The 16,154-nt window shown below is 44.5% G+C and overlaps 2 protein-coding genes across 2 annotated transcripts in view; both read left to right on the top strand.

Annotated features, from left to right (window-relative positions):
- The window catches only part of LOC147878132 (uncharacterized), a 117,538-nt gene extending 108,788 nt beyond the window's left edge, over positions 1–8,750 (top strand). Inside the window, exon 4 of the transcript XR_015540751.1 lies at positions 8,731–8,750. The gene's annotated coding sequence lies outside the window, so the exon portion shown is untranslated. The remainder of the gene's footprint in view (positions 1–8,730) is intronic.
- A 2,600-nt stretch (positions 8,751–11,350) lies between these two features.
- Positions 11,351–14,132, top strand: LOC147878131 (uncharacterized). Its single transcript, XM_087372402.1, has one exon. It carries the CDS (start codon positions 11,514–11,516, stop codon positions 13,887–13,889), a length of 2,376 nt encoding a protein of 791 aa, XP_087228528.1. The 5' UTR covers positions 11,351–11,513; the 3' UTR covers positions 13,890–14,132.
- Positions 14,133–16,154: the final 2,022 nt, after the last annotated feature.

The following is a 16,154-nucleotide window of genomic DNA, read 5'->3' as shown; positions in this document are numbered from 1 at the left end:
ACTGAGGGGTGAACAAGGAGCGGCAAGGAGGGACCTAGGATGAACAGGGGAGGAACAAGGGGTGACATAGGGAGGAGCATAGGTCACAGAGAGTGAGCTTGGGGGGTGACATAGGAATGAACAAGGGTGAACTAGGAGTGAACAGGGGTGACCTAGGAGTGAACATGGGTGACAGAGAGGTGAACATGGGGAGTTGACATAGGAGTGAACAGGGATGACCTAGGAGTGAACAGGGGTGACTTGGAGGTGAACATAGGTGACAGAGAGGTGAACATGGGGAGTTGACAAAGGAGTGAACAGGGGTGACCTAGGAGTGAACAGGGGTGACCTGGAGGTGAACATAGGTGACAGAGAGGTGAACATGGGGAGTTGACATAGGACTGAACAGGGTTGACCTAGGAGTAGGAGTGAACAGGGGTGACCTGGAGGTGAACATAGGTGACAGAGAGGTGAACATGGGGAGTTGACATAGAAGTGAACAGGGTTGACCTAGGAGTGAACAGGGGTGACCTGGAGGTGAACATAGGTGACAGAGAGGTGAACATGGGGAGTTGACATAGAAGTGAACAGGGGGGACCTAGGAGTGAACAGGGGTGACCTGGAGGTGAACATAGGTGACAGAGAGGTGAACATGGGGAGTTGACACAGAAGTGAATAGGGGTGACCTAGGAGTGAACAGGGGTGACAGAGAGGTGAACATGGGGAGTTGACATAGGAGTGAACAGGGGTGACCTAGGAGTGAACAGGGGTGACAGAGAGGTGAACATGGGGAGTTGACATAGGAGTGAACAGGGGTGACCTAGGAGTGAACAGGGGTGACCTAGGAGTGAACAGGGGTGACAGAGAGGTGAACATGGGGAGTTGACATAGGAGTGAACAGGGGTGACCTAGGAGTGAACAGGGGTGACCTGGAGGTGAACATAGGTGACATAGAGGTGAACATGGGGGGTTGACATAGGAGTGAACAGGGGTGACCTAGGAGTGAACAGGGGTGACCTGGAGGTGAACATGGGTGACAGAGAGGTGAACATGGGGAGTTGACATAGGAGTGAACAGGGGTGACCTGGAGGTGAACATAGGTGATAGAGAGGTGAACATGGGGGTTGACATAGGAGTGAACAGGGGTGACCTGGAGGTGAACATAGGTGACAGAGAGGTGAACATGGGGAGTTGACATAGGAGTGAATAGGGGTGACCTAGGAGTGAACATAGGTGACAGAGAGGTGAACATGGGGAGTTGACATAGGAGTGAACAGGGGTGACCTAGGAGTGAACAGGGGTGACCTAGGAGTGAACATGGGTGACAGAGAGGTGAACATGGGGAGTTGACATAGGAGTGAACAGGGGTGACCTAGGAGTGAACAGGGGTGACCTAGGAGTGAACAGGGGTGACAGAGAGGTTAACATGGGGAGTTGACATAGGAGTGAACAGGGGTGACCTAGGAGTGAACATAGGTGACAGAGAGGTGAACATGGGGAGTTGACATAGGAGTGAACAGGGGTGACCTAGGAGTGAACAGGGGTGACCTGGAGGTGAACATAGGTGACAGAGAGGTGAACATGGGGGGTTGACAGGTGAACATAGGTGACAGAGAGGTGAACATGGGGAGTTGACATAGGAGTGAACAGGTGTGACCTAGGAGTGAACATAGGTGACAGAGAGGTGAACATGGGGAGTTGACATAGGAGTGAACAGGGGTGACCTAGGAGTGAACATGGGTGACAGAGACGTGAACATGGGGAGTTGACATAGGAGTGAACAGGGGTGACCTAGGAGTGAACAGGGGTGACCTGGAGGTGAACATAGGTGACAGAGAGGTGAACATGGGGAGTTGACATAGGAGTGAACAGGGGTGACCTAGGAGTGAACAGGGGTGACCTGGAGGTGAACATAGGTGACAGAGAGGTGAACATGGGGGGTTGACATAGGAGTGAACAGGGGTGACCTGGAGGTGAACATGGGTGACAGAGAGGTGAACATGGGGAGTTGACATAGGAGTGAACAGGGGTGACTTGGAGGTGAACATGGGTGAATAGGGGTGAACAGAGGTTCAACCTGAGTGACAAGGGTGAAGAGGGATTAAGGAGAAGTGTGTGTCAGAGAAGGCAAGGGCTGTTTCCGTCTTGCCAGAGAAGGAGAAACTCAGTTTTTATTGGTCTCCCACCAAAGAGTGCAACTGGGCAGAGAGTAGAAGCTTGACAGGGTTAGGAAAGGGAATACATTGTTGTTGTTTTTTTTTTTTTGAATAAATAAAAATTCAACTAATAGGAATGGATTCCCAAGGGGCATTGACCTCGATTGTTATTATTTCTTCGATTGAAGAAATTGTCAGCCTTGACATCGAGGTCGATATCCCCATCATTGTCATGACGATGTCCAGCCATGTTGGGGCGTGGAGGAGTTAGAGGGAGTGGTTGAATCTCAGGGGGGGATTCCGGGTAGAGGATTGGTGGGGGCGGTTATTGCAGCAGAGTTATATGCAGATGTGGTGAGCGTTGGAGTCGAAGGCATTGGCCGGAACGTAGCTGCATGCAGATTGGGTGAGATTTGCCAAGGGTGTCTTGCCACAAGTGCGGGTGTGGATGTAGCTTTGTTAGGAGTGTTATAGTGGTGTTAGTTTGTGTAGGGACCGTCGTGTTAATAATGTGCCTAAGATTGTTCTACGTGTGTAGAGAAATGTGCTGGTGCAGACGGATCATTAATTGGAGGTCATGGCGTGAAGATATGAGCGAATTTGTGTGAAACGAGGCCCACACGGGGGCACGAATGAGCGAGTGCTAGGGATGCCAAAATTGGTGTGCAACGGGTTGGAAAAATACCATGTAGCGTGGTGTTTTCGTGTGTGAAATTTGGGTTCAAACGGGGTTCAGTTGGGTCCCCAAACGGATGAGTTACGAGGGGTTAAAGAAGGGGTAAAATTTGGGGTTTGGGGGGGTCCTAAGGGTGGTGGTGAATGGACTTTTAGGTCCAACTGAGGGGTTGGAACCAAGTTAATCTAGTTAGGTTGACTAACTATTTGTCTAGTGAGATGCCTAACAGTTAGTCTAACCTAACCTAGTTAATGTTAAATTGACAACAGTTAGTTCAACTAACCCTCTAAGGGTAATTAACTAGCAGTTTTACTAACCTAGCTAACGTTAAACTAACCTAATGTAGGTTAATACTAAACTAACCTAACCTAGGCTAGACTAACTAACCTAGGTCAAACTAACCTAGTTAACCTAACGAAACTAGCCTAGTTTAACTAACCTAACCTAACTACAGTTAAAGCTAACCTAACGAAGGTTACCTTAACACTAGGGTTACCTTATGGTTGGGTTTTTTTTTAAAAAAAAAGAAAGGAGAGAGAGAGACTGTGGGGGGTTCGCGTCGGTGGTGCGGGGGGGGGGGGGATTTTCGCAAGGGGGGGAAGGTAGGGGAGAGGGACGGAGGGTGGAGGCACACAAGGGAAGGGGAGGGCGTGGGAATGAGAGGGGAGGGGGGCAGGGGACGGTGCTGTGGGCGGGGTGGCGAGGGCGGGGTTGTCAGAGCGGTGCGACGGGCGATGTGGCAGCGGGCACCGACGCGAGCGACGGGGCAGGCGGTGTGGAGGGGCACGGGGCGGGCTCTACGGGTGTCGGCCTTCCGAGCAGCAAGCAAGGGCCCTAAGGGTGTCGGCCTTCCAAGTAGCAAGCAAGGCCTTGCTTAGGTAGGTTAGTGTTAGGTTAGTGGTAGGGAGCGACCGGCGAGGGGGGGGTAGAGAGAGAGAGAGAGAGAGAGAGAGAGAGAGAGAGAGAGAGGAGAGTGAGAGAGTGAGGAAAAGAGAGAGAGAGAGAGAGAGAGAGAGAGAGAGAGAGAGAGAGAGAGAGAGAGAGAGAGAGAAAGAGTAAGAGAGAGAGAGAGGTAGTGAGAGGTGAGAGAGAGAAAGAGAGAGTGAGAGAGAGTAAGAGAGAGAGAGAGTGAGAGAGAGAAAGAGTAAGAGAGAGAGATAGAGAGAGAGAGTAAGAGCTAAAGAAAGAGAGAGAAAGAGTGTAAGAGAGAGAGAGAGAGAGAGAGAGAGAGGGAGAGAGGGAGTAAGAGAGAGAGATAAAGAGAGAGAGAGAGAGAGAGTGAGAAAGAGAAAGAGAGAGAAAGAGTAAGAGCAGAGAGAAAGAAAGAGAGAGAAAGAGAGAGAGAGTAGAGAGAGAGAGAGAGTGTGAGAGAGAAAGAGAGAGGGAAAAGGGGGAGGGGGTGGTGCAGATGGAGGGGGAGGGGAAAGGGGGTGGAGATGGAGGGGGGAGGGGGAAAAAGGGGGTGGTGGAGATGGAGATGGAGGGGAGCGGGAGGGGAGGGGAGGTGGAATGGAGGGGGGGAAAGGGGAGGTGGAGATGGAGATGGAGGGGGAGGGGGGGAGTGAGAGGAGGGGGGGGGGGAGGGGGAGTGGAGAGGAGGGGAGGGGAGGGAGGGGGAGGTGGAGATGGAGATGGGGGGAGGGGAGGGGAGTGGAGGAGGGGGGGGGGAGGTGGAGGTGGAAATGGAAGGGGGGAGGGGGGGGGGAGGTGGAAATGGAGAGGGGGAGGGAGGGGGTGGTGAGAAGGGAGGGGGAGGGGGAGTGGAGATGGAGGGGGAGGGGGGTGGTGGTGGATGGGGAGGGGGAGATGGGAGGGAGTTGAGGGGGAGGGGGAAGGATGGAAATGGGGAGGTGGTCTGAGGTGGAGGGAGGGGAGGGAAGGAGGGGGATGGAATGGGGGGGTGGTGGAAATGGGAGGGGAAAAAAAGAAAAAAACTTGACGGACGAAAATCGAAAGGAAGGGAGAGGTGGTCACCTAAACGCTCTCCAAGTCTTTCTCGATGTAATGGATTGTTGAGGAACAATGGACGGTGGGTGGATGGCTGGGTTATCGCTACGAGATGGGCTCAAAGTTACTTACAATGTGAGGATGGGAGTAAGGTGGTGGTCGATGGAGAGGGAGGAGTGTCTTGTGTAGGGCTCGGAATGAAGAAGAGAATGGAGGCAAAAAGTGAAACATGAAGAATGAGGGGGTGGAGTGGGTTTTTATAGGAAATGAGTTTAGGTTTAGGGTTTCATCCTTAACTCTTCCCGAGCCATAACTCTTGATGGATAGCTCAGTTTGCTTTTCTGCAAAAAGGTGAAATGATCGAAATTGCAAGCTCTACGCATTCGTGTCCACTACCTAGCCTGATTGTATATCATGTGGCTTCTATTCAAGAAATAAAGAAAATTTCTTAAGGTTAACCTCAAGGTTGATGCTTGGGGTAGATATGTTTGGCTAGAAATGGAAAAAAAAAATTTACTCTCCTTGTTCTTGAGTGTTATATTCGTGAAAGTTCGAAGTAGTTTGTTTTTTACACATACCTACGTATGTTTACTCACTATTTGAGATGCTAGTCTCCCCGACAATAGCATCAAATGTTGGCTCTTTCCTACTGCTTTCATAGGAAGAGCAGGGTTCTCTCAGTATGCAGGGTTCCGAGGTTTTTTGCCACCTACAGATATATTAGAGTTGTCAATTGTAGTATACGTGTAGCTTAGGACCTCGAGTCGTGTTCCGGTGAGAGACATAGGGTTTAGGAGGAGTTTAAGGGTTAGAAGGAGGTTCCAGGGTTCAGAAGGAGGTTCCAGGGTTCAGAATGAGGTTCCAGGGTTCAGAAGGAGTTCCAGGGTTCAGAAGGAGGTTCCAGGGTTTAGAAGGAGTCCAGGGTTAGAAGGAGGATCCAAGGTTCAGAAGGAGGTTCCAGGGTTAGAAGGAGGTTCCAGGGTTTAGAAGGAGTTCCAGGGTTTAGAAGGAGTCCAGGGTTAGAAGGAGGTTCCAAGGTTCATGGTAGAGTACATGGTGGAGAACTCATCTCCCTTGTAGATCATGGAGTTTTAAGGGTTGAGAAACAAAGGGTTTAGGGGGAGCATAGGAGTGGGAGAGGAAGAAGGTGTAAGAGCATGGGGGAAAGAAGAGAGAGAAAGGAGGAGGAGGAGGGAGGAGGAGAGGGAGAGGGTGGGTTGCGAGGTTGGAGGAGAGGGGAGGAGGAGTTGCAAGGTTAGGACATGCTTTTGGATGTGGAGTGCAAAGAAGCATGGACACTTGAGACAAATGCTTGGAATACCAAAGTAGACTCAACACAATGCTCCAAACAGTGTGGGCTTCATTCCATTATGGGGTATTTATATAAGTTGGAGAGCTTCTCTCTCTGCATGTAGGAATTGTAACACAAAGTTGTATCACAAAGTTGTAACACAAAGTTGTAACACATTCTCTTTCTACATGTAGAAGTCGTATGTAGAAGTTGTAACACAAAGTTGTATCACAAAGTTGTAACACAAAGTTATAACACATTCTCTTTCTACATGTAGAAGTTGTAACACAAAGTTGTATCACATTCTCTTTCTACATAAGTTCATGTTGGCACAGAGTCAACACTTCACTAATCCCTTCTCAATCGAGTAAGTCAAAACATCGAGCGACTGCGTTTGAGCGAGCCCAGAGTTCGAGCGATGCTTGTGATGAACTTTTTCTGAACCTATAGTAGCAATAGTTTTTTACTAGAAATGGTTGAATCTACATGACCATATTAGAGATTGTTCTTACTTATTTTTCGTATGATTCTTGGCAATATACAAAGATAAAACCTACTATTGGGGGTAACTAATAAGTCCATACAAGTTAGCAATGATTCAATGAATACCAAATGAAAACTTATTGGCAACATACAAAGAGAAAACCTATTATTTGATGAATAATAAATCCATGCAAGTTAGAAATCATTCAATAGATACAAAAGGGGAAATGTTGCAATGTCTACACCTCGAGGTAGTCACTCAAAATTATGTAAGGTAGCACGTGAGTTGAACGGGTTTCTTTATTTTGTGGACTTACATACAAACAAAAATAGTCCCATCCATGATATAGAAGCTCCTTCTATAAAAATCCTTCACAAAAAACTATTTGTACTATGTAGCTCATCGATTTTTATGCTACCCATATGATATGATCCATTTTGTACACAAAATGATAACATGAATAAAATGTTTAAACTATGGAGCTAATAAACTATTGATCACCTTATGACCATGATGCTATCAAAATATGGATCACCTTCATATGTCCATGACCATGTATATACCTGTGGGAGGGAGGGAGAGAACCAAGGACGTGAACTCTATATGAGAAAAATTTACGAAAATATAAGAGTTTGATAAGGTTTAGCTCTAATGAAACAAAGATAAGTACAAACTTTTTAAAGTTGTAGAATTTAGACATTCTAACATGATAAATGGATTCATTCATATCATTTCGATCGTTTTGACTACAAACATGACCATATTTGGAGTTTGATTGACCAAGTTATGGCCCAAATAAAATTGGCAGAAGAAGCCTCCCAAGAGGCTCCTCCACCCATTATCTTTTGCCTTGAAAATGGAAATTTCACAAGAAAAACACATACTCTAACCCCTTTCTTCAACCCCTCCTTCTTCCTTGACCCTTGCAAAAACATTGCAAAACATTTTTCAAAAATTGTTGTTTGTATGTAAGGCAATTGACTCCTCATAATATCATGGGTAGTACAACAACTGTAAAAGTAAGCAATGCATGCTACTTTTTGAACATAAATCATCACACTAGAATGTCAATTTTATGAAAGTCCTTGCTCAAACTGTCACCTCACTCGAACGCAAACGCTCAAATTCTGGTAATCCTCTTCTCAACCCATGCACTCATTTGCTTCTTAGTCCACTTGTAACTTTTACATATATATATATATATATATATATATATAAAATTTAAGAATCCATATGGTTGTCTATGTTCCTAGGTAAAGCGATAACAAGGTGGTGAAAACAAGCATTACCTGTCTACCCAATCGTAACTATGATGTTCTAATATCTAGTTTGTTTGAATGGAGGCACGTAAGTGGCCCCGACCTCTTGCCTAAGGATTCGACATCTTTGTTCAATATCGTGTTTGTCAAACTCAATATTATTAAAAATTCTTAATTTTGGTGTTTTTTTTTTGCAAACTTTGGTTATTGCATTTTTCAACTTAGGTGTCTTAAACATTTTTTCCTCATATATTTCCCTTTAAAAAAAACTTTTTATCCAATTAATGGAATTAACTGTATGGCTCAATTATTGATGGGACTTTTTAATCTAAACATATACTTTGATTCCAAGCTAGCCTTTGGTCGGGCTAGTGCCATACAATTAATTCACATCCATTGGATAATTCTTTAGCATGGAAAATCCCTAGTCATTTTTTTATCCGCCTTAGTTTTACTAGCCTTTATATCTATTTTGCAGAAGTGGTTTACGCATTTACTATTGGCATCATTTTTTTATTTTGACACTTATGATACAGATCCACTTTTATTCACTTATTATCAGTAGGTGGGGAGTAAGTTCCACGTGGTGGGCTTACTCCCCACCATGTGGTCTTACCCTTTGGGTTGGGGGTGGGCCACACACACACACAAATTTTGATTAGTAAATGTATCTCACAGAATCACTTATTACTTCACACACACACACACACACACACATGTATACTTCTACAACTATGAATTATTCTTTTCTATAACCCCCCATGAAATCTCTCCTTTACACTATCTTTTTAATCAGCCCACGCACCAAGCACACTAATTCTCTCATACCTTCACTAATCCCTCCTTAACCCATGCACTCATTTGATCCTTAGTCCACTTGTGACTTAAACAATATATATATATAATCTAAGAATCCATATGGTTGTCAATGTTCCTAGGTATAGTGATAACAAGCTGGGGAAAACATGCATTACCTATCTACCCAATCACAACTTTGATGTTCTAACATCTAGTTTGGTTGGATGGTGGCAAGTAAGCGGACCCTAACCTCGGAATGTGGACTGCTTAAAGATTTGACATCTTTTTTCAATATCGTGTTTGTCAAACTCAATATTATTGAAAATTCTTAATTTTGGTGATTTTTTTTTGCAAAATTTGGTTTTTGCATTTTTCAACTTAGGTGTCTTAAACATTTTTTCCTCATATGTTTCCCTTTTTATAAAACTTTTTATCCAATTGATGGAATTAATTGTATGGCTCAATCATTGCTTTTTATCCAATTGATGGAATTAATTGTATGGCTCAATCATTGATGGGAGTTTTTAATCTAAACACACACACTTGCAAAGAATACATAGGAATTACTACCATAATCGTACTCATTCCATTACCATAGCCATTGCACAATGCAACTGCAAGAGGATGTCGAGAGAGACAACCCCTTTGACATCTTACTATGTGCATATGCCCTAAAATACTAAGGGTGAGTTCCTACGGTTAACAGCCTTTCCCAACATATTCTATAGAAACACAAGAGATTACCAGATCCCCCCGCACACATCGTATGAAAAAGTCACCCAATGGGAGCTCACAAAAAAGAATAAGAGTGAAAATCATGGTCTGTCAGGTCTTTCCTCTACGTTGGTGAGAATGAGAAAAGGACAACTTAAAGACAGAGAACTGCATGCCAGAGATGCAATTGTAGACGCAACATTGAAAAATTATTGCAGTCAAATGTTGGATATAGTGACTTCACTTGCCTAGGAACCTCATTGGATTATAAGCACAAGCTCAAGAAAAACTCGTTTGTAATATTAAGGCAACTGGGGCCTCCTTCATTCTTCATCACATTCTTGGTTGAACAGAGGGAGCTAGCATGACCATGGCTTGCTGTGGGTTAACAATGCACCAGCTTATGGACATTCTTTTGAGGAAGAGGTGATTAGATTCATTGACATACATAACAACAAGCCTTTCACTATTGGACTTGCCGAGGCAGTACCTTTAGATGCACAAACACTTGAAAACTTGCAATAAATGTGGCAAAGGATGTAGATTTGGAATTTCCAGGGGCTCCTATGTGAACCGCACAAATATTACTTCCACTAGAGCAAGAACTTCCAGATCAAAAGGATAAACAAAACTTCGAGAGGATAATCAAACTACATCCACTTTGGAACTTGACTTTGAATCATTCATAGAAAAATTAGAGCTATTAGCCCTACTCTCAATGACCAAACAATGGAAATTTTGCTTAAAAAGGCATCCCAAGGACTCACACACTAGCGACTTCAACCCAAAATTATCAAAACTATGGGAAGCAAATACAAACGTCCAATTTATTCTGGTCCCACATGGAGATGTAGCTTACTGTATGTCGTACATCGCTAAGGCTGATAAGGCCACCGTAGAGGTGGTTAAAAAAGCTTTGAATAAAACACTCAATGGGAAAATACCTGCCAATGAAATAGTACACAAGTTCAACAATGTGATTCTCAATACTCAACTCATCAGTGCACAACAAGCAATGTACCTATGTTTGTCCTTACCCTTGACAAGCAACACCAAGGAGTTCATGCACACTAGCCCTCTAAAAGATCGAACATTGCTACTTAAGCACAGTTGGTAGCTAGAGAAAATGGACCCTGACAGCCAAGATATCTTCTTCGATGGCATAATAAAAAAGTATATTAAACAATCCTCCAGTTTGGTTGTGGCAGAGTACGCGAGTGAGTTCTCTTTCCTTGGAAACAAAACAAGGACATGAAGATGCCAAAAGGTTATACATTACAACAGCTACAGCACGAAGGACCCCAAGAACCATTACAGGGAGTTATGCCTTCTTTACTCGATGTAGGAACATGCACAGTACAACAAGAACCCCATATGGCATGACAAGTACCAATCCAATGTAAGCACAATTCAATGAAATAATGAGACTTAAAAAGATAAAAAAGCACTGAGGCTACCTCCTCAGAGCTTTATTATATGCTATTGCCACTTGTCCATTGCTCTTGCACATGGATACTTAGTCTCGACACAACAATTACATGGCATTGGTATCCCTTTAAGTCATCCTTATTCCCAATCCAACCAGGTGTTGCTAGGACAATATGCAAAGCATAGGGGCTATCAATGGATTCATTAGCATTCGACCCAATACGTATAAAGACACATGGCATGGTCTACACAACATTGTCTAGAATCCATGACCCAAACAATCTATTCTTATTAGAAAAAGTTGAGCTAAAACACATAAAGATGGACCGAGGCATCATCAATGAAATGGAGCGTCTATGGACAGAATCGGCATGGACAATGGACCAAGTGGGTCTATGATCTATCGCACAAAATCGACCAAGAAGAATACTATAGTCTTCAAGGATGGCATTCGATGTTTGTTGACGATATTCGAAATGGAAAGTCAGAGAAAAATATTTACAAGCCACCTCTAGCAAAAAATCCTCCACAAACTCAGACTTACGTAGTGGGGGACTTCAAGAGCATAACAACAAGAAGGCATGAAACAATTAGAAGAGCTCATGAGCATGTAACAACTCATTTGCACACCTCCAACGATGTATGGGTCACATATTATTCCCTCGGAGGGTAGGCTAGAACATACATCAACAAAGACATTCATCTTGTTATTCTCATTTTTGCGGTTGTGTTCAGCTCTCTAACTGTTGGCTCCCAGCAACAGAGCCTCTTCTGAAAAAGCATGGGCGACGACCGGCAGCGCTTACAGGAGGGCTGGGACAAGTGCAAGCACACCGTTGCCTTTGATCCTTCGGAGGTCCGTGGTAGTCGAATCATTAGTGCTGTGATCGCCTGTGGGGGCACCCTCTCTGAAGAAAGGGTTAGGATTTTGATGGACAGAGTTTTTAATTTTCCTCCACAGACGTTACAGCATATCTTTGAGGCTCACAACAGAGAAGAATGGATGCAACGGATCATAGAGAGCTTGTTTGCCATTGACGATGCTAAAGCCGACGCTCCCGCCCAGGGTCTTTCTCCAACCGAGCTGGATCTTCTCGAAAAGGCCTTCGACAGACAATATGAGGACCCAGACGGCTTCGTTGTCTCCTATGTTCAGCAGTATATCGATCGGTGTTTCATAAACTGGGCTCAAGATACCCAGACGTGGTATGCCCCGTGCGCTCCAATAGTCCAGTCTAGCGGCTGGGGAAAGTCTAGGTTAATGAAAGAGGTTGCACGTGCTGCTAGCGGAATGGTGGTATTCTATTTCTCGTTGCTTCAACCCACATCTACAGGGTACCCTCCCTCGCACCCACAATTGAGACAGCGCTTTGTGACGATGACCAAAGTTGAGCAGGCTTTCGCCATCTTCCGGGCCTGCTTTGATTGGTTGGCCAACGAAGAAACGTTTCCAGATAGAGGCGAGCTGTTTCACAGACAGCAGACCAAGGACTATGGTGGCATACTAGACAGACTTTTAGAGCGACCAGAGTGCTCTTCGGACGAGATGAAGCTGGCATGTTTTGCTGTTTGGAACAAATTCGAAAAGTCCCTCAAAAAATCTGGTGTTCAGTTTTTGTTCGTGATAGACGAAGCCAGGGAGCTTCTTGCTCAAGCCCATGGTACAGGTCAGAGAAGCTTTATTGTTTTTAGAAGAGCCTGCGCAGAGCTGCCTCTCAAGGTTAATGCGGCTCAACGCATGGGATCGTTTGTGTTGTTTATTGATACAACTGCAAGGGTGAGCAATTTTACCCCTGTGAATAGGGAGGACCCAAGTGCTAAAGTGAGGATCGGTCTCAAGCAACTCTTTGGGCCGTTATCAAGAATGCCCACCTTTAATATACTTGCTACATCACAACCCACCACTCTGAACGAGGCTGCAGAACCAGAACGTTTTCTCGTTCGGGGCAGGCCATTGTGGGCTGCTTTTCTGGAAGGTCACAATACACAAGAATTGGTAAATCTGGCAAAAGTCAAGCTTCTTGGAGGGCTAGAAGTAAAGTCAGTGCAGGGGCAAGAAAAGCTGAAGTCTCGAGATATGTCATTAGTGTTTCTTGGCCGTCGAATAGGTGTGGATGTTTGCCCACGGTCAATGGTTGCTCAAGAGCTGGTTGCATCACATATGCGCATCTGTCTGCATACATCAGCAGCTAGAGATTATGTGCTTACCCATGCGCTACCTGAACCTGTTTTAGCTGAAGCAGCAGCACAGGTTCTGCACAGTGAAGTCTTGGTTACTAAACAACTTAGACATTTAAACTCTCTACTACTGAACGGCATTGCAAGTGCAGGAGAAAGAGGAGAGCTAGTAGCACGGTTTTTACTACTTAATGCCATGGACAGTTTACAGAACCGGAATGATTTCTCTACTCCTCAAGGGCTGGAAGAGTTTCTTCAAGCTTTCTTGAGGAACTGGAATGGGTTCACAAAGTCAGGCCATCTGAAAAAAGCACGTGTGTTTTTCAATGCATTTTATCGCTTTTATGGTGGATACCCTTCAATTGACGTTCTCAAGACTTTTATAAGGAATTGTGGGGCCATGATATGCACTAAAGGGCAGAAGGCATATGATCTCATCATACCTTTTGTGTTGCCTAATCATAAGGGAGAATATGACATTGGTGATGACAACTGCATAGGTTGCATAGCAATCCAAGTCAGAAACAGGAAAAATGTGGTTAATCTGCAAGACACCCTAAATCACATGCACAATTATCAGAGGAGACTCTTTCTGCAGGGGAAGGCTGCGCCTAATGTTTTGATTTTGTTGCATGTGGGGCAGACGATTCCTGAGAGCAGCATAGAAGCATCCACGGAAGATTCTCCAAAAGAAAAAGAAAGATCCAAGAAAGAAATGGAGACACAGTTCGTAAAAGAGACAGTTGATGTCATCACGTTTACAGTGGAGAGTTTGGATCAAGTCCAGTGCCTAGATGAATATATGAAAGTGCTCCAATTAGTGCTTCGAGAATCACCGGAGCCCATGAGCATTTTGAACGCAGAGAATGTTGAGGTGCAAGAGTTGACTGCACTACGAAGGATAATGCACGATGTGTATCCAGAGGAGGCAGCAGGTGCTCTGGGAAAAGGAAAGGGTAGAAAGCGAAAGGTAGAGTAGGAAAGCATTATGAGACTAACATCCCCAATGTGTATGAGAATTGGGAGGAAAGATGTTTTAAAAGCAAGGTCACTACCTTTTCTGTTTCCAATTTTGTTAGCTCGTTTAATTTTCTTCTCTTACGTTTCTCTCTTTTAATTTTATTGTAGAATTTAGGACTTCAGAACTGCAAACTTTGAATTTATGTATACATATTCCGACATGAAAAGTCAAGAGATGTAATATACGGGGATTCATTGTCATGCCCTACTCAGAATACGATGTGGCATGCTACTTATGTTGCGTGGAAGCGTACTAACTGTGTGTGCATGAATGCGTGCAAACAAGAGAACTCAATCACATAGGAGACATGAGATCTTTGGTTGCATTGTACATAGTGTACTGCTTATAACTGATGGCACACATCATTAACTGAATACAAAATAGATACATAACGTATCGTGCGGGCTACTGAATAATTGATGTTGGGGTGCCTGGAGCCCAAAGCTGAATCAGAACCTCAAATTGAGCCTTCAATTGCTATTCTGCAGCTGAGTAGAAACTCCTCCAAACTTGGCGACTTTCTGCTGAACTGTGGGGCTGATCCCTCGCTGCATTGTAGGCACTATCTTCTTGCTGGAACTGAGTCCAGAGGCTGAGCAATGGGCTGCTGAAGGACTCACTCGCATCATAAACCAGTGTTGCATGTATTTGGTTGAGGGAGGGATTGAAGGCATATGCGCACCCAAATACATGCCTGTGGGAGCATGGACAAGCATCTAAGTAATAAAGTTAAGAAGCTTGTGAGTACTGAAGTTAATAAGCATGTGAATCATAAATTTAAAAAACCTATGAATAATAAAGTCAAGAGACATGGGAGTAATTGAATTGATTGTATATGGAAAGCCACTTGTTGAAATCATTTCCTGTTTGGAAATTGATTGTATCTTTTCAAGGAATGATAATTATTTGAAGAATTAAGTAGTGATTGGGGCGTTAGCGCATGTCCTTCCACCAAGTGAGTGGTAAATGTCACCAAGTGAGTGGCCAAGACCTATAATCCTGAGTATGCACGAGGGTTTCAGTTTCGCAGACTGATGTCATATATATATCGAGTGTGACTTTGTTCCTTAGATGCCGACCCTTAGATCCCCTATGCTCATGGGTGAGGTGAGATAGGAAGGTAGTTGATGGCCTGACCAGCCACCTCTACTTAGTCCTTTGTTTAAGTTAGATAGCCAGCAGGAGAATGAAAGTCTTGGAGAAGGAGAGTGAATCAGGGGGATTCAGGATGTAGCTCCACTTGGTACTTCTTTACGCTTATGACGGCGCCTACTTTTTTTGCAATTGAGACTCGCACTTGTTCGATGGAATAAATAATTATAATTAAAAGGAACTTGTTTTTCATTTCCTATTTGTCGTGAGTCTCATACCTCAATTTCTATGAGTCTTTTGTTTCATTTTCTCATGCATCTTATGCTTTTAAATTAATAATGTGGTGTACGTAGTTAATTAATTAAAGGTGTAGTTAAGTAAAGTGTGTAGATTTTAGGTTCCTCTTGGTAGGGAATTCATAGGGTGCGGTTGCCCATGTACTTCCTCGTACCGCCCGTGGTGCGGTGGATTGAAATTACTCGCTGCCCACCACTCCCTCTTTTCTTATAAGTTTGTTGGTTAGGACCCCATGGAGGAGCGGGTGTTGCGGTGTGGCCCGATCGTAAAAAAATCTTAATTTGTATGATTGGACTTAATCTAGTCTTACAAAGGTATATATTATTTTTTTAAGAAATGGGATGGAATGTTAAATTTGAGCAAAGATTTATATTTGAATAATTCACGCTAATGTGCAAGCTTAATACGGTTCGCATGGTCCCTCGAGTTTACCTTTAATTCTGTAAGTTGAAGGTTGACTAGTACATTTCAGGTTGGAAGCCGTCCAAGGCTAGGACAATATACTTCTGTGAGGTTTTGGACCTCATCAATTAGAGTCAGGCGTTAAGGTCTATGTTAAGAGACTGGCAGGAAAAAGGTGGCGAAACAAGGGGAGCAGGCTATCAATGGCGCAAATCTGGTTGCAGGCTGATTTGTGGCAGAATGGCTGGCTGGCGCTGTGCTCACGCTGCAGGCTGGCAAGAAACAGGGCCGAAAAACCAGCAAGACGAGGGGCAGCGAAATGGCGAGGGGGCTGGCAGCGAAATGGCGAGGCAGGGGCTGGCAGCGAAATAGCGCAAGCAGGGGCTGGCAGTGAGCAGGGGCTGGCAGCGTGATGGCGCAAGCAGGGGGCGC

The sequence above is a fragment of the Dipteris shenzhenensis genome, unplaced genomic scaffold (assembly GCF_047967505.1).
Source record: "Dipteris shenzhenensis isolate YYH24624 ecotype China unplaced genomic scaffold, Dip_SZ_1.0 scaf0541, whole genome shotgun sequence".
NCBI lineage: Eukaryota > Viridiplantae > Streptophyta > Polypodiopsida > Gleicheniales > Dipteridaceae > Dipteris > Dipteris shenzhenensis.
Note: the sequence above shows the minus strand (reverse complement) of the source record. Positions and strands in the feature narration are given on the sequence as shown.

Coding starts and splice junctions, on each gene's coding strand:
- LOC147878131 (XM_087372402.1), top strand. CDS start 11,514: ATGGGCGACGACCGGCAGCGCTTACAGGAGGGCTGGGACAAGTGCAAG.